Here is an 18,217-nt window from a genome sequence, read left to right as displayed (position 1 = left end):
TTTTAAAAAAAATTTCGAAAAAAAAAATTCTTAATCCGTTGAAATTGGGATGTAATTTTATCTCTTTTGTGGTGGCCCTTGGGGCTGTTGCACCATGGTCCTCCATTCAATTCAGCCCTGGTTAGAGTTATTCTCCTTGTGTCCCTATCAATAATCATCTTGTGAATTCTTTGTTACCATGACTACCATAATTTATGTTGATCAAGAGACTTAATAAAACATTCACCTTACATAATGAGTGATGCCAATGTTTCTTTGTTTTAATGATCAATAGTTCAGTTACCTCTTATTTTAGGTTCTCATATGTCAGAATATTCCCTAATGTGTCAGTGGAGGCCATCAAGGAACTCATCCACCAAGTAGATAAATACTTTTATGGTAAATTTAAGATTAGTTAGAACTTGATAAAGTAAATACAAAATATGTAATTACTCATGAAAGAAATGTTTGCTGAAGCGAGAAATTTTGCATAAATTAGACATAATAGTTGATCTTTGTTAAAACACAAAATAAGTGAAGAGAATAAATGTGGTTTTCTATTTGAAGAAAAGTTTGTTTGTTATATTTGCAGAAACAATGAGACAGTTAAGAAAAGGGAGGTAACAAAATTAATGTTTTCTTTGTTTGTCCAGATTATGACAATTATCAATCTGACATATATGCCAAAATCATGTTCATTTAAATTATTATAATTTCTTTAATAACTTATTATCTTATTACTCAAACTTCATTACATATGCATTATGCTGTGATTTTGCATTTCTTGTCATCAGCTCTTGTCACTGTATGAATTAATATATTTTTAATACATTATTATGAATACAACTTTCTTTGTATATAACTATTTTATTCTAGAGAAAATAATGTTTGTGTCATTATGTCTTGCCTTATTTGATGTGTGATCCTTATTCATCTGGTCCAGATCAAGGGGTTTGGTAGTAGAAAACTTGATGGGAATCTTTAGTTTTGAGAAGAGTCCTTTTCTAAGAATGCTGAAATACATTGTTTTTTTAGTTTTAGCATTTCCTTAATGTGATAATGCTTAACAAATGCTACAAGAGTCCTTTGGTCATCTATCTGCTTGTTCTATTCAGTTTTATTTTGTATTGTTCCCTCTTTCCAGATCTTGTGGTCAGTAGGGCAGATGATGTAAAGATCATATCAGTTTCTATTGATGTAAAGATCATCAGTTTCTATTGCGGCCAGTTTATGAGAGTGTTTAGTCACCAACCACCTTTACTTTCTCCAACTGTCAGGTATCCATTAGAATTGGCTGGACTTGGGGTGTCATAAAAATTCCATGAATTCACAAACCCAGTCTTCTGCAATAGTTGAACTCGAGACCTTTTAATTAAGAAGTCAAGCGTTTACCACTTGGCCACCACATTATGATTGTTTTTTAATCATTTATTTTGGCAGTTTTATCACTCAGTTTTATCTGTCAGTCAAAAAGAAGAAAATGATCTTCTACAATTGTAGATCATTTCAAATATACCTCTATACTTTTAGTGAGCCTGTGTCCACATATTTAACACCTAGAAAATAAAAGCTGGAGAAATATTGCTTAATATGTACAGACAAGGGAAGAAATTTTCTACACTAATTTATTGACCTTTTTTTAGATTTTAAATCCAAGCAATTAATATATATATATATAGGTAATTTTTAAAAATTAACTTATTCTTAAATGATATAGTAAGCCTGAGTCTTATCTTATTAGGGCAAAAGGGAGATACTCAATAATATGAAAGATGATATAACTTTTGTTAGTTCCCTTGAGTCGTCCAGTTTGATATAAGGGAAATAAATAAATTATTAATTTAATAATTAAGGAAGTGATCTTTCTGAAAATTTAATCACAGTCTAATCACACAACACTTTTTGTGTGAAACTTTAACTCAATAGGATACTGAAAAGTTATGAAAATAAATTAAATCAAATTTTGTGTATTTTAGACTTTCAACCCATGACAAGAGCCACACCCCTGATCCATTTATTTTGATGTACTGCTCTAACCAGGAATGACTGTAGACCAAATAGTAGCCTGGTACTTTAGTTTGAAGGAAGATGCTTACTCTTCTTCGTACTACTGTGTCAGTAATCACTGTCAGTCCAATGCACAATGTAGATACTTTCCAGCAGAACTTAGTCTCACTACCAGTCAGTAGGAATGAATCTTCTGTTACTGCCAATGAGTCCAGCATTGTTTCCTAGGCATAGATCATTCTAGAATATAATTTGTACGATATAGATCATTCTGGATTATAGTTTACGATGTTTATGTGTGTGCATTGGTTAATAATGTAATTATTATTTTTGGCTGTTATTTTATCCATTTTTTTTTTTGTGTCAAATACATTTTCTGATGTGACAATTTTTTTTAACCATACCCCATTGTTGTACTCACTTAAGCCAAAATTTAAAATGGCTGCTTAATATCCTTTGACTCCTGGCTAAAAGTGGAGGGGGTGGGGGGTTACTAAATTGTTTATCCCATTAGCCAAGTCAGAAGACAACTTTATCAGTATATATGGGAAAACCTTTTACCTGTCTTTGACAGTTTAAAAAAATATTAGTTTGTGTAAGGTTTTTTCCTCATGGTTGACATACATAAGTCAAATGTTTAAAAGCTACAATGTTGAAGCATCTGTCAGGGTGTGTCACAAGAAGGTAAAGGTCTCTTACAATCTTGCAGAAATAGTTTTCAAGATCTTTTATTCACATGACTGACAGTTGTCTAGTGACGTGTTTACTCAACATCTTGATTTTTTTTCTTTTAACATTCGGCCTTCTCCCCCCACCCCCCTCCCTTCCTCACAGTTCACTTTGCCAAAGCCTGTGACTATGTAGTCAGACAGTAATTAAGACTTAAATTATTATTATTAAGTTAATACCTTGTCTCTGCTAAATTAAACTGTCTTGAATCTGGTAAATGCGATTTTTTTTGTTGTTTTTTTGTAAGAGTCAAAACTTTTGTGTGTACATTAATAAATACCATATGACAAAAATTATTTTAAATGTGTACATACAATTCTGTGTGTGCATTTTGTTGCTGCTATTTATTTCTAGATGACAAACTTCTGCTCAGTAGAGTCCATGTCATATTTCTGTATGTACATTTTGTATCATAATTTATTACTTTAAAATTTGTTTTTTGGTATTTAAAATTTTTATGTAGAATGAAATGTTTTGCTTAATCATTTTTTAACAGTGACCAATTATGAGATGTAATAAAATAACTGATTAGAATATATAAATAAATATCTTTGTATTTTGTAGGATACTGTATAGAGAGAAAACTCTTTATTAATCCTTTGACAAGAGTTTCTTCCCTACACAACTGTTGTACTTTTTGCTAGGAGACTTTAGGCACACCCCCAGAATTGATACAAATGCAAAAACCTGATTACCACCAGTTATGTGATTGTGTAGGGAAACTTAAATGATATTAAGACATTCTAACTCTTATGTCCGAAGGAGATATTAACGGAACTCATTCACCAATCGTAAACAAACATTTAGCTGCATGATAATATTGATAAAACAATGAAAAACAAGTATCACGTGACAGCCTTTATGGATTGCTTGACTTGTATAGAAGAGAGAGAACCATGTTTGTTTACTATTGGTGAATGAGGTCCATTGTTGGGCCTGTCTTTGGCAAGGGCTGTTCTTTGTGCCTCATGTGCCTGTCCCAGGACCTTTATGAGAGCTGCTTTCCTCTACAAGATAGCACCTAAGTAGATTTATATCACTACCAGTACCATGTACCACCTAGGTCCACCTGTAGACAGAACAGAAGCACTACCATTCATTCAACAGATTTGCTAAGTCTTCATGTAAGCAGTTTGATGGATTACCAAAGGTGGAATTTTTTGGCAGCTGACGTCTTCATTGAGAGCTAAGGAAATATTAGTCAATGAACTCCTGAAAGGTTGAGTCCATTCTTTCAAAAAAAATAGTCTCCAATATATTTATTTCCTGTAGAAACAGGTGGCTTCCAAACTGAGATTTTGATTTTCTAATGGGTACCTGACTTCAACGGGAAAAAGTAAAGGTAGTTGGTTGTTGTCTTGGCCACATGACACCTTTTATATCCTCTGCGATAGAAATGAGTACCTTTAGATAATCTACCCTTTAGATTGCAAGGCCATGAAGGGGAACTTATTTCCCCACTTTCAAATAGTTTGTTCTGGTTATTACAAGCGCTTTCTTTTATAAAAATACATGCAATTAGACCTTGAAAAAAGATTCAGCTTTTTTTTGTTATTATTTTGGATGTTTTCTGATTCCAAGCCAATGGACTCACAAAATCAAAAAGTTTTTCTAAAACAAATTATAAGAAAACCTTTGCTAATTAAAAAAAAAAAAGGACTTCAATCTAATATACAATTTTAGTTTTAAAAAAACAACAAAACAATCTACTACATTAATACAACACATTTATTGAATAGAGCATCAAAAACAGGGGAGATAATGCTGTACAGGTATGAACACAGTAAATGAAGCTATTTAGCAAATAATATGATAATATGAAATATTGTTATGTTACATTATTGAATGTTATGTTACATCACTGAATGCTATATTGCATCTTAAATCTTACTAGTGAATGATGCAGGTAAACAATATCATGACAAAAACATCTAAACAAATGAACTCATAAAATGCTGGCCAAAGAAATCAACTGCACAACCCAATGCCAATAAAATAAATATGTACAGAATTGAAATTTGTGCTCCAGACGGACTTATGCCAAATAAAACTGAGCTCAAGTGAGGTCTTAAGGGGTAAAAATACAACTAAAATAAAATGCCCGGTGCAAAGGGCTGTGATGATAAACCATTCACCGGGGCTTAGCCATTCGATACTAAAAAAATTGTGAGGCCATTTAAAGCATGAGAAGATCTAATGTGAGACCATCAGTTGTCGGTTCCTTGACATAAAGCCTTTCATAAACTCCACCAAGTGCTCTGTTTCCTCCACTGTTACAGCGTTGTACAATGAAACTCTTATGCCTCCAACTGACCTGTTAGAACAAAAACGAGATAATTGTGATGATAAATAAAAAAAATACAGTTCCTCATTACTTCAGGAATTCCCAAACAAGAATTAAAAAAAAAAAACAGGAAGGAGGTGAACAATTGTTTTAGGTAAATCTGAAACTAACAGCTCATATTTTTTTGTATGCTTTTCTTTACTAAATAGCCTTCTTTTGAGCCATACTGATACATGCTAACTACTTTAACAACCAACATTTTGGTAACCAAACCCTCACATTTTTTATCCACATTAAGATAATGTTATTTTGTCTCTATTTTGTGGGAAGTGTGGTCGAGAGGGCAAGTACGCTTGAACTTGGTTTGGCTTGGCTACCTATGAAGGGGGCTCAAGTTTCAACACCTGACTCGAGCAGAGTTGTGTTTAGTGAGCGCCTAAAGGCAGCATGGAAAACCTTCTCCCAGATACCACCCACTGGTCCACAAATGAGATTTGGACCATAGCACTCTGAGCATGCTCTAATAGTATAAGCATGAAAGTAGCCCTATATAAAAGCCATAATTTATTTTATGCAGAATTTTTCTAAATTTGTAGATCTCAATGTTTCCCCATCTATCAATATGTAAATCTAAAGATGAGGCCTAGAGTTTATTTTTAAGAGTTAATTATATTTTTTCTATCAGACTATCTATTGTCAGCCATATCTCCTGCTTGGACAGCCAGACAGTTATCTATCAAGTTTCTCCTATCTAACTTGATATGCATGCGTTTATAATCATTTATGATCAATATTTGGATTAAAAAAAAACAACTATTGCCTAAAGTGGCATGGTTGTCAAAAAGAGTAAAGCAACCTTTGTGTGCATTGAATGCAGCAAACATGTACAGTGATCCTTTATCATGGGAGATGCATTTCAGAGACATCAGCAATAACTAAGAATCTCCCAGGTAGAGCCAATGTATTTATTTATTTTCCCTTTTAGTTAGCAACCATTTTGTCCATTGTTTAAAAATGTAACAGCTATGCATTTTGGGAACTGTTTTGAAATATTATTTACTTCTTTTTAGGTTCATTTTTAATATTTCCAATGTAACAACTTCTGCTGCATATATTATAAACTACATCTACAGCTCATAAGGAAAGGAAAAAGATAAAAGTATTAATGTATCAATAGCAAACTAAAAAGATTGTGGCCACCCTTTAAGTTCTTCAAAAAGTTGAAAGTTAAAGATACCCTTTTCATTAAAAAATGAAACAAATAAATTGGAGAGCTTTACCTGTGGCCTTTCAGCTGTAAGTAGCCATTGCTGGTTGACTCGTCAGAAAACTTTTTTTCCAACACATCATGTGCCCCGTGGAAACCAATTCTAATTGGAATATTCATTCGGCTGCGACAGTCCAAATCTAATGGACAACTGTAGAATAAATACAAGGCACACATGAATACAAGGCACACATAAATACAAACATCAAAGTTATCTCATGGATAAAACACAGATTTTTCACTCTTAATAATGTGCTCAGACTCATAAGGTGGGTAAAAATGCTTCCACAAGCGTCTATTTAGTAAATTCTATTTTCTCTTGCCCAATAATTGAATGTAATAATATCTACAGCTAAACCTGGCAACTTACTTGTAGAAGCCTTCTGAATTATCAATAAGCTCATAAACCAAACCAGATTTCTTGATGGCATTCTCTTCCATTTTGTGCACACCACCAACTTCCTCTATCCAATCAAATACAAGACCCATCATGTAAATACTGGAAGAAAGAACAAAACAGGTTAATAGATCATATATTTAACTCGTAACAGCACTCCCAGCATTGAATTGACTCAGCCCTAGTGCACAGATCAACGCTGTTAATGTGGTAATGTGGGAGCTTTAAAATATATTTTTTTCCCCTGTATTTTGTCTTTAATTGCTTAAATCTTCATCTTGAATAGTTTCCATTTGATAAACATCAGGAATTTCCTTCTTTCAATGTGTTTTCACAGAGAAAGATGTTTTTCTAAGAGTGGGGGCTTAAAAAATGTTATATTTCTTTATATATGAAATATGGGATAATGAGCTAAAGATAATCATTTAATGTGTACTAAATGTGTTTTATATTAAGTTTTGTTAAAATATGAATAAATATTGTAAAAAAAAAAAAAAAAAAAAAAAAAAAAAAACATTTTTATTAATTTGGATCATAATAGAAAGTTTACAAGTTTAATCAAAGCAATATTTCACACTCTGAAAGGGTGAAAATATTTAATTCTGTCCAAATGTGGAGTCCAAGAGTTAAACTAATAAAAAAACAGTTTTGAAGGAGGAAAGGGGGGGGGGGGGGGCGGAAAATTTTAAATTCTGTCCAAATGTGGAGTCCAAGAGTTAAACTAATAAAAAAACAGTTTTGAAGGGGGAAGGTGGGGGGGGGGGGGGCGCGGAATGTGTCATAACAACAACAACTGTAGTTGTGGGGTTGTGCCTGACAACAATTTTGTTAGTTGTGCCTGTGGAAACAATCCTGGAAACTCTACAAGTAATTGTAATTGTACAGCTCTATCTGAGATAGATATCAAGCAGCTTTTCAAAATTCACTATAAAACGTTGGACTGCTTAACTGTTGAAAAACAAACTATGTATAGTATAATCAATACCTTAACATTCTCTATTATTTTGTTCAGTCCAAAAAAAAAGTTTTTTTTTACATCAAACAAATGGTCCTTAGGTTATTACATACTGAGTACAAAAGACAAAGTAAACCCAAACAACTGACCCATAGGTTGGTGGAGTATTGTAAAGTGAGTTGTTGCCTGCTTGAACCTTGTAGTCAAAGATGACAGGACAAACTTTCATAGCAAAGCCAATCAAATCTTCTCTGATGATGACTAGAGTCACACCCGCAGGGCCAATGTTTTTCTGGGCCCCAGCAAATATCAAACCAAACTGAAACAAGCAAATACAGTGTGTGAGGAAACAGTTTTCATTCAGACTTCTTTCATTTCATGTGTACTAATTGCTTAATAACAAGAATGTTAATGTAGGATGTATGTTCTGTGACACAGAATAACGACAAAAAACAACAGAGAAACTAGAGAGAGACTACAGCCTAGATTTGGTGCTTTCTTTTTTTTTAACAGATTATTTCAAATGCATTTACTTAACTTTGAATATCTGAAAATGTTTGAGAGAGAAAAAAAAAGTTGCTATAACATTGATAGATTTTCAAATGAAAAAAGAAACTGTGACTGATGAAAATAAAATTGCTAAAATGTTTCAAGAACGAAATAATGATCTCCCTTCACTGAAAAAATAACCAACACAATGGTAAGACAGAAGAAGAGAAAAAAAAAATGTCACCTTTGAAATGTCCAGGTGTCTGGTCAGGATATTTGAGGACATATCACAGACTATAGGAACCCCATTGGTTTCTGGAATATACTGAAACTCAACACCTGAATAGAAAATGTTGGACAAGTTTAAAGAATGAGTTTTCATTGTTGCTTTGAAGTATGTTCATTCATGTCTTGCTTTTGTTTGATGACAGGAAAACTCTGTAGAAACATTTTTTTTTTTTCAAAGTTGGTTTGAAGGATGTTGCATTCTGATGTTACATTTTTGTTTTAACTTTTTTTTTTCCCTCCTGTTGCCATTAACTAAGTTGATTAGAAACTTTATCCTCACACCCCCTCTCCTTTTTGTCCTTTCTTTAGTAATTTTATGCACAAAACACATTCTTCTTTCTTTGAATATATTTTAAAAAACTATTTTAGGTAGCCCTCAACATACTAGTAAAACTCACCATCAATTGTCTCATTGGCACAGTAATAGAAATAGGAAGCATCTGGATTCAGCGTCCAGGTTGACCTGTCTGGTATTGCTGAGTTAAACAAACAAAATAATACAAATTAATTACCACTCTTGAAGTAATGTTAAGAACATTGAAATTGGTCTACTTAAAATTAAATAAGGAAAATAATTTAATAATAATTAGCCAAGGTATGACCTTTAACAATCAGGAAACAAAAGCCTAATTAAATAAACCAGTTGACAATTGCCAGCTGTGTACGGTACCTGTATTACTAATTACATGTTAACCAATGGCTAAATCAATGTAAACATGTTTGTTTGACCTAAATATTTTGACTATTTGAACATTTGTTGAGGCACTACATAGGTAAGTAAAACTAACAAGCAAGTGGGGCACAGACTATGTGACCTTGAAAACACTTGATGCACTAGTGAGACCATGTTGATTTGAAACCAAGTGCAAAGGGAAACCTGGAGACAATGTTTCAATAACAGCTGCGGACAATAGTTAAGCGCTGGGCCACATTAAGAGGTCTTACTTAACGTACAACAAGCTCTATAAAGTACAAAAAATATTCTTAATCTGAAACTATACCTATACAAGGACAAAGGAAGACAGTTCATAATGGTTGCAAAATAGATTGCAAGAGGGTGTTAGGTGATGGTGACTGTGTTGTCAGATAAAAAGTAGAAAAGAAAAAAAAGATGCCAGAAGAATAATTTTTTTTTACTCGTGGATAAAGTGACTTTGTCTACTTACATGTGTATTTTTTGGGTTTTGGTAAGACCAAATTGACAGTGCCATACTTTTCTGCCTCCTGGGCAGCTTTTGCTGACCATGACCCTGTGATGATGTAATCAGCGGAATGACCTGAAATGCAAGGCAGAATTGGCTACCCATTAAAACTAATTGAAAATAAACTATTGTACATAATTAAGACATTTTTACAGCATCTATCTATGCCTACATTTATTTTAGTGATTGAGATAACCTGAACATTTAAATTTTTCTTTTCTTATTTAATTACCAGAATATTACATAACAAAATGTTACATTTTCATATCACAGTTACAAAAAAAAAGGCAATTTAGGAAACAAAGTGAGTACCTTTAATTCAGCAGTGATCAATCTATAAAACCACATTTACTCTTGTCTAAAAAAAAAAAAGCAACAAACCCAGGCATATTTCATTCTATTACTCTCTGACATACCTGGTTTGAGTTGCATGAGGTTCAGAGGTACAGCGGAGAACTGACCAGTGCCGCCACCTTGTAGAAATAATACTTTGTAGTTGTCTGGGATGGTTCTATGAAAACAAGGAATTCAATTTTTTAAAACTTTTACATTATTCGTTTTAAAAATATTTTTTCCAAACAGAATTACGTACAATAAAACTCATAATTTTTCCAAACAGAATTACTTACAATAAATGTCTTAATTTCTCCTCTGCTGCATGAAGGATTTTGATGAATTCTGATGATCTGTGACTTAGTTCTGAAAATACAAAGTAATCCTCCAAAATGTTAGTAAAAAACAAGCAAGTTCCAGATGAAGTTAAAAGCTATCTAAATGTTTTTCCTTTGTTCATACACTTCTCTAGAATTTCTTTGAATCCCAAAGCTATCTACATCATAATGTCTAACTCTTGAAAATGATTAAAGCAAAAACACTTCTAAATTTGACATCCACTGTTGCAATGCACATTTTCAATGTTCATCTTCACAAATTAACTATGCAGCCTGTGCGGACTTTTGTTAAATGTTTACACGTTTGTTTCAGTTGTTCCTTCATAGTTCATGACCTGGAAAAAAAACATCTATGAGCAATCTCTGTGCTAGATACATGCTCAACATATCATCATCAGTCCTTTGACTTTCATTGACAATTGGCATTTAACCCTATCCCTTTACATTTCCCAGTCAGCAGCTGTTCTTAGCAGGATAGCAAGAGAGTTGTGTACAAGTTTCTTTTGATATTGAAGGCATTTTTCCATTTACCAGTCTGATGTTCAATCTTTTTACAACAGCACTTCTACCAGCTCTGCATAGAGGGAGGACTCAAGTCTTCCTTAAGCTCCCATTGAAACATTATATAAGACAAAAAGGTGAAAACCTTACCCATAACACTCACACCACTGTCCTTGTGATCCAACATTTCTTTCTGTGCATGGGCTAAGACCTACCAATAATAACAAAAGTTACACAATACAAAAAAATGCTCTAGAAATAAAAAGAATAATTCTTAAAAGGTTTTAAAACACTGAAGAAAAAAAAGAAATCATCTCCGGACATAAGATGTAAATTAGAACTTCAGCTTTAAGTATATATAAATGCAAGAAACAAGATAATGGTGATCATTTAATCAAGCATACATAAAACATATTCACATGAGGGACTTGTGACTCTGGTATAAACTATAGAAGACATTATTTAGTTGATACTGGATGCAGTGTTACTTAACTAAAGGAGTTAAGTTGGATTTTTTATAGCCTAATTTTTACATTTGTCAGCTAGTCTTGATTTTTATAAAGATCTAATCACTAGTTTCAGCACCAACGAAATGTTCAGAACTTTGAGGATGCAAGACAAAAGGCATCATTTCAAAATTCAGCACAGACTAAAGATTGACAAGTAGTTGTACTTTTATCATTCAAGTAAAAAATTGGAAGTGGTGGTATTTTGTTGAGTCTAGATTGACATTTTGATCTTGATAGATCGCTTGCACTAATAATAATATAACTTCTTGACCTCTGAGCAACAGATGACATCTTTCAGATGGAAAGAAAACAAGATTTTTCTTTTCAAACATTCCTTAATGACTTAATTAACTCTTTCTCTCCGTAATTATTTACCACATTCTGGTGGAATCAACGTTGGTATCGTCTGTTAGGAGAGAAAAAGTTAACATTTCTGAAAAATAGTTCAACTTAACAAATTGAGTCAGGTTACAGTTCTAGTGTAAAAGTAATCATACCATTAAAGGTTAAACATTTGGTTTGTCTAATTTATGTTGTTGATTTTTTCCCCCCTCTAGTGTGCAACATTCATAAGACTTCAAAATGTTACCCAAAACCAAATTTAATAATAAGAGCAACATTTGTAAGAAGAAACTAAAAGATGATAATCTGAGGTTGTAGCCAATCAACAAACAACTTCTTGACTAGTTGTGGGCCTATTATATTGTCTAAATGTATATTCTGGATCAGCTGATGACCCCAAACATCAGATCTTGTTTATGGTGATGCTACATTCCAAACTAATCAATAGTTCAGGAGGTCTAGCCCAAGGAGAGATGTCAGCTTTGTGTTGGAGTCTATATTTAGATAACAAAACATGGAGGGCTCTGGTAAAAACTTCAATATGTTGATAATATAGATCTACATGCAGCTAACACATTGCTATTTGCTGTCTGCATGACTCAACTCAAAAGATAAAGTATTGGATAAACTAATAAACTATCAGGAAGAGAGGATTATGCAACCCAAAAGAAAAAAAAAGGAGATAAATTTAGTATTGATAAAAAAAAAAAGAGGGGGGGGAGGCTAGTGATCTTTATAAATTACTTTTTGCACCACTTTCCAATTGAATTCCACACTATACTCCAACATCCATTCATTCCATTGTTTGGACTATCTTTAGTAATACATGTACCAGCAGCAGGCCTAGAGATCAAGTCCCTAATCTAGAAATCTATATTTATGTAGGAAAAAAAAAGTCAAAATGATTTTAAAAACAAAATGTGTCTTTAAACTTGAAACAATAAAACCAAGGAGTCAATAAGCTTCCTTCAAGTTTTCTAATAACAAATAAACAACAGTCCATGTTGATCACCAGTTCTATATGAGTCATATTAATCATAACAACATATTTGTTTATTCCCCTGCTAGCGATGTATTGACAATATCACAAGAACAAATCCAGCATGAGGGAGGGAGAGCTGGTGGCTAATGTAGGTCAGTGTCTCGTGCGTGTTATCAGAACTAGGGTCAACATTGTGTGTATACACTACTCATGTATACTGCGCTATTTGACTGGCTTCTTGTATTTTTTCCCTCAGTCAACATTAGCAAACGTGGATGTAAGCCTCAAGGTTGATCAAACTACAAAATTGGCGTGCTGTGCAACAAACACGTGATAACGACAATGTGTTGTCACAACAGGAGGTCACTTAGCCTGGCGACGGCCGCGAGGGGGGTCAAACAAAAGGAATTCATGTCTCCCTCCCGCCTCCACTCTAGTGCGTGTGCGTATGGTGTATTCTAAATAGCTGTGTGTGTTGGGGGAGGGGGGGGGAACTAGCACCAGAATGTAGACTTAAATCTTTTAATCGAAATACCTCCCGACGTCAAATGTGAGAATAGAAATGCGGAATTCTATTTATAGATATAAGTAGGTCAACTCGAATCGCGGAGTAATGAAAATCCTCGGAAACCCATGGACCAACAACAGCCTGCATGCTTCACTGGCTATGACGTATACACACCAAACAATGACTGCTGAAATACGTGATCCCCGAGCTGAAACCCGTGACCTTGCTGTGTCTATGTTACAAATCATGACATCACTTTGACCTGATTGCGTAGAATAACGAATGGGTACCATTTCGCAGAAGAAAAAAACGGATTTTAAAATATCTCTAGTTTAAAATTACATCTAGATCTAGGGGTAGATATATATATATATATATATATATATATATATATATATATATATATATATATATATATAATTAACGTCTACATTTAAAAATATACATAATTATTACATCTATTATAATCTATTTGCAAAATACATAGAGAAGTAAAATATCTGGTATAATATTTTTGTTCCAAAACTCAAAATTTTCTTTTTTTCAATTTTCGTAAATATAAAGATATATTTTGATTTTTGAGCCACAGCGCAGTTTTTTTCTCCATATTCTTATAGATCTAGTCATCTAGATCTAAGATTGAGCTTCCATTCTTGTCCTTATTGAAAGTAGAACCCTTGGCAGGCACCCACTGTACTAGATCTCTAGTATTCGAGTGATTTTTGGGCTGCAAAGTAAAGCAATCTAAACCAAATAAGGATGTCATGTAAAGACTGCCATGCACATCCACGACATGTGACGTCACTTTCCCCTTGTTGCACTTGCGAGGGACACGACAAATGTTCTATTTATTTCAGATACCTACGTTTTAAAACCAACGAGGAAACTTCTGCGACTGGTCAAAATATGGTTACGTAAGCAATCCCAGCATACACAGCGCGTGATGTGAGGTTAAGGACGGCACGATTAGACTACCGTACGTTCTACTAAGATAAAAGGAAATTCACGGTCGTCGCCCCACTAACCCCCGATCTTTAAAAAAATATCTCTACAAGTACCGGTACGATTGATGGCAATCACCAAATATGCAATGTAATAAAACAAATCTAGCAGCGTGCCTAAAGTGCAATGTTCTTTTAGTGTAAGTTGTCCATTAACTGACACGAGCTCCACCTTTTTTTTTTCTGCATCGTAAAGTTGAAAGATTAGGAAGAGAAAAAAGTAGGTCAATGTCAGTACACAAATGTCGACCTTTACTAACCTGCTACAACCATTTATATACATGGACTGGAATTATGAAGCAACGTTTTCTAAAGTGTTTACAAATAAGCAAACAATAAAAAGCCCTAATAGACACATTTTCAAGGCTAACAATAAAATCAAAGTAGTTGGGAACTTAAAATTAAACCTACAAGATTTAAAGCAAAAATCTCTAGCCATTCTTTGGCCTTTAGTTAAAAATAAATACAAAGAAGCCAGCTGGTGGTCGCTAAGAGGTCAATAAGTACTGTCATACATTCATCATACTAGTGCAAGAAATCAATTAGGGTCTATATGCATGAGTCTAGATGTTAACCAAGCCGTCACTCCAAAACAAACAAACAAAAATCTCATTATAGACTAGCACTTCCAATTTATAAAGATCTGTTAAAATAATTTGAAATATAGCATACTAGTATCTAGTTTATATCTACAATTGAAAGATTACAAATACTGCAACAGCAGGCATTTTTTTAGCCTGTAAATAAAAGTCAACCTTAAATACACTATAATGTTATTAGCAATAAGAGTATAAGACCATCCAGTATCAATTAGCTTCAAAGTTACTGAATTAAAAACAACATAAAATAACTGAGGTTATGCTGAAATAATTTCCTACATACAATGGTCCAAAATTTAAAGCCAAATAGCATTAGTCTTCTTATCTTAATGTAATATAGACGTTACTTCAAAAAAGAAGATGATTACGTCCTACGCGTCATGCATATTAACCAATGACTTAAATTCTGCCTAGTCACTGGTTTTCCTGGCTAGCTCAGGCAACCCATTCCATGCTCTAATAGCACTAGGGAAGGAGTATTTGTACAAATTTGTCCTAGCATATGGGATGAGGAATGTGCCTTTGTCTTTGTGTCTTTCTGAGTATTAAAAAATTCACTACATGATAAATTCCAAGGTTAGGATAAGATTTCAGGTCTATAAATATTATTCAACATAAGAATCTGAATAGGGTACCAGGAAATCAAAAGGCAAAGCCATACTATATATTATATCTTATGAATCTATTTTAGGCCTATTGACTAGTGTTACTGCATTGGTACTTGACTAGAATGTAATTAAATAATGGCATTAATGTTGGTATACCAGTATAAGTAGAAGTTTGAAGGCTCAGACAGAAGGTTCATAATGAAGGCTCATTATTCATCATTATTGCCTCACAGACAAAAGTGTCCTTTGTTTTTATTTGTGTCCAAAAGAAGTCCTCTATCTACATTAGAGGCAGTTGTATTTGTCTATATACTAGCATTACTAACAAGAATGTCTTAATGATAACTAGCTTGTCTACGACAACTGGACAAGGGTTATGTCTGTGCTGGATGTAGGTCACATATAGAGAGAGAGATTCAACTGACAGACAACTAAAAATCAATGTAGATAATACTGGAGTGCTCAGTAAACATAAAAAAAACTGTTCTATTTTTATTGGACAAGAAGGACAATCTAGGTGTACGTTATACATTGGCTTGCATAGAAATATTATGTAAAAAAAAAAAAAAGAAAGAAAATGGAAAGTGTATAAAAATCAGTCATATCATGAGCAATGCTAGCCTAGTGAAACTAGTACTTAGAGTACTTGGTCTATCTATTATTAATAATTAGATTTTTAAAATTTAGATCTAGATCTATAGATCTACAATACTAACTAAAAGTAAAAGCTAGTCTAAGAGTCCTAGACTGAATAAACAACATTGCAACAGCTTTGACGTGTTGTGGTTAGATCTAGAAAGATCTAATTTAGATCTAGACAGATTGACAGATCTAATCTAGATCTAGAATTCTAGATATTCTAAGTAAGACCCAGATTCAGATTCTATCAAATCTTAGAAATCTATAGATTCTATTCTAGATCTAGAACATTTTTAGATCTATCAGAATCTATCATTATATTTATAGATCTATTATAATCTATAGAATAGACCTCTATGATTTATTGATGCTATGACTATACTACTAGATCTAGACTATGTCACTATGTTATAAATAATAAATACTAAAATACTAAAATAGTCTACTCTATTATTTATTTATAATTTATAGTCTCTAGATTTAATTACAATACTGAATACACTTTAAACGTGACTTTTATACAGTGAGTGAGAGTAATGAGTAAATAGTCTAGATCTAGATTAGTCTAGTATAATAAAATAGCAGACTCTAGATCTACTATGTCTATGATAATATCATTTAATATGATTATGATACTGATACTATTTACTATCTTGTACTATGACTATGAATACTATATGATCAATCTAGACTAGTTGTTACATTTACATGTTACTTTTTAATGTTAGTTAATATATTAATCTAGACTACTCTAGTTACTAGATCTAGATCTAGTATCATCTAGATCTAGATAAATAATAATCTAGAATCTAGATCTAGCTAGATCTAGACTAGTTAGTCTAGTCTAATTATAATTCTAGATCTAATTTAATTTATTTATAATAATTTTATTAATAATAGATCTAATTCTAATGATAGATCTACAAACCGCTGCTGGTAATTTTGCTGGTCCTGCTGAAAAGTTTATTACAAATTTAGCTTTCCCATTGCTTCTAATGTCACCCATTTCCCACTGTTTATATTGTTCACAATATTCACATACACACAACTAAGCAGAGAGAAAGAATCTAAATCTTGCATCACATTATATAGCCCTCGTTGTTACGGTTGACATATTGTTTACATCGCCCCATTGGTTGACCTTGCACTATAACCCCTGTTTTCATTGGTTCGTTAACCAACAAAGCACTTTGCCGCATAGGACCGGAGTAGTCCGGAGTGAGAATCTAACGTCAAGTGAAACACAAAATGCATAGCAAGTAAAAAAAGATTGTTAAATTTTCAAAGTAAAAAGACTAAGAAATCTTAGTTCTACATCTTGTTTTAACGAATAATATTCTCTACTGATTTGTATATGTGTTTTATCCCTAAATGATTAATATTAATTATCCACCGGCATCTACCACGCGTTCCTATGTTTTTGTTATGAATGAAAACACTTGCGAATCAAGGCCAAGGTTACTACATCTATTTATATATAGTTCGTCCATCGTGGTTCGATGATGACCACTTTGGTAATCCAGGGGGGGGGGGGGGGGCTGAAGGCTTTGCACTTGTGGGTTTTGTGTCACCTCATGTGGCTGGCGAGATCATGTCTATTCAAAATTATGAACATTGCTGATGAAAACATAGGCTATATACTATATAAGCTTAAATCTATAACCCAGTGCTTTTTATTCCAGGCATTGTCTACAGATTTCTACAAAATAATATAATTAACTATCTTAATCTTCTTATCTTATATGCAAGGCAGGCATTGTCTACAGATTTCTACAAAATAATATAATTAACTATCTTATCTTCTTATCTTATATGCAAGGATATATAAAGTAGTGACATAATGGAATACCTTAAGATGTAAATTGTCGTTCCATATGTTAATTGGTTTCACTATATTGGATCGATGTTACCCCCTTTGTTTAATAAAAAAAAAACTTTTTGTTTTCTTTTGTTGTCCTATATAGCAATTCTAAAATTAGATGAACTTGTTTACATTGAGACACTAAGATCAACGTCTAATCTTTCGCCTCAGAACCGGACACAACAGAATGAGACAACAAATGTTCCGGAAGCTCACAATTGGATATTAGTGAAATCTGCCCATGTGAAGTGCATGTCCTTCAAAGCTGCATTCTTTACCACGATATGCCCGAACAAGACACTGCAATGGCGCCAAAACACCACAATAGAAAGAAAACTAAATAGTGCTCTAGAGCCCCCTGATTTGGAAACCACGTTACTGCACATGTACACTTCATCT

At 33.2% G+C, this 18,217-nt stretch overlaps 1 protein-coding gene across 1 annotated transcript; it reads right to left on the bottom strand.

The window, feature by feature from the left end:
* Positions 1-4,425: 4,425 nt before the first annotated feature.
* On the bottom strand, positions 4,426-17,044 carry LOC106073271 (phosphoserine aminotransferase-like). Its single transcript, XM_056016628.1, has 11 exons — positions 16,886-17,044; positions 10,920-10,980; positions 10,227-10,296; positions 10,014-10,108; positions 9,562-9,672; positions 8,794-8,871; positions 8,352-8,446; positions 7,768-7,937; positions 6,637-6,765; positions 6,280-6,417; positions 4,426-5,029 (listed from the first exon to the last, which is right to left on the bottom strand). Exons 1-11 carry the CDS (start codon positions 16,961-16,963, stop codon positions 4,909-4,911), a joined length of 1,146 nt encoding a protein of 381 aa, XP_055872603.1. The 5' UTR covers positions 16,964-17,044; the 3' UTR covers positions 4,426-4,908.
* Positions 17,045-18,217: the final 1,173 nt, after the last annotated feature.

This window comes from Biomphalaria glabrata, chromosome 18 (assembly GCF_947242115.1).
Source record: "Biomphalaria glabrata chromosome 18, xgBioGlab47.1, whole genome shotgun sequence".
NCBI lineage: Eukaryota > Metazoa > Mollusca > Gastropoda > Planorbidae > Biomphalaria > Biomphalaria glabrata.
The sequence above is the reverse complement of the archived record's forward strand: the minus strand, read 5'-3'. Positions and strand labels throughout refer to the sequence as shown.

What these genes read in the sequence shown, in the direction of transcription:
- LOC106073271 (XM_056016628.1), bottom strand. Translation starts at nt 16,963, where the DNA reads ATGGGTGACATTAGAAGCAATGGGAAAGCTAAATTTGTAATAAACTTT. An exon ending in CCTCATGCAACTCAAACCAG is followed by an intron (nt 9,673 to 10,013) that starts GTATGTCAGAGA and finishes CTTGCATTTCAG; the next exon opens with GTCATTCCGCTGATTACATC. An exon ending in AATACTCCACCAACCTATGG is followed by an intron (nt 6,766 to 7,767) that starts GTCAGTTGTTTG and finishes TCTTTCTTCCAG; the next exon opens with TATTTACATGATGGGTCTTG.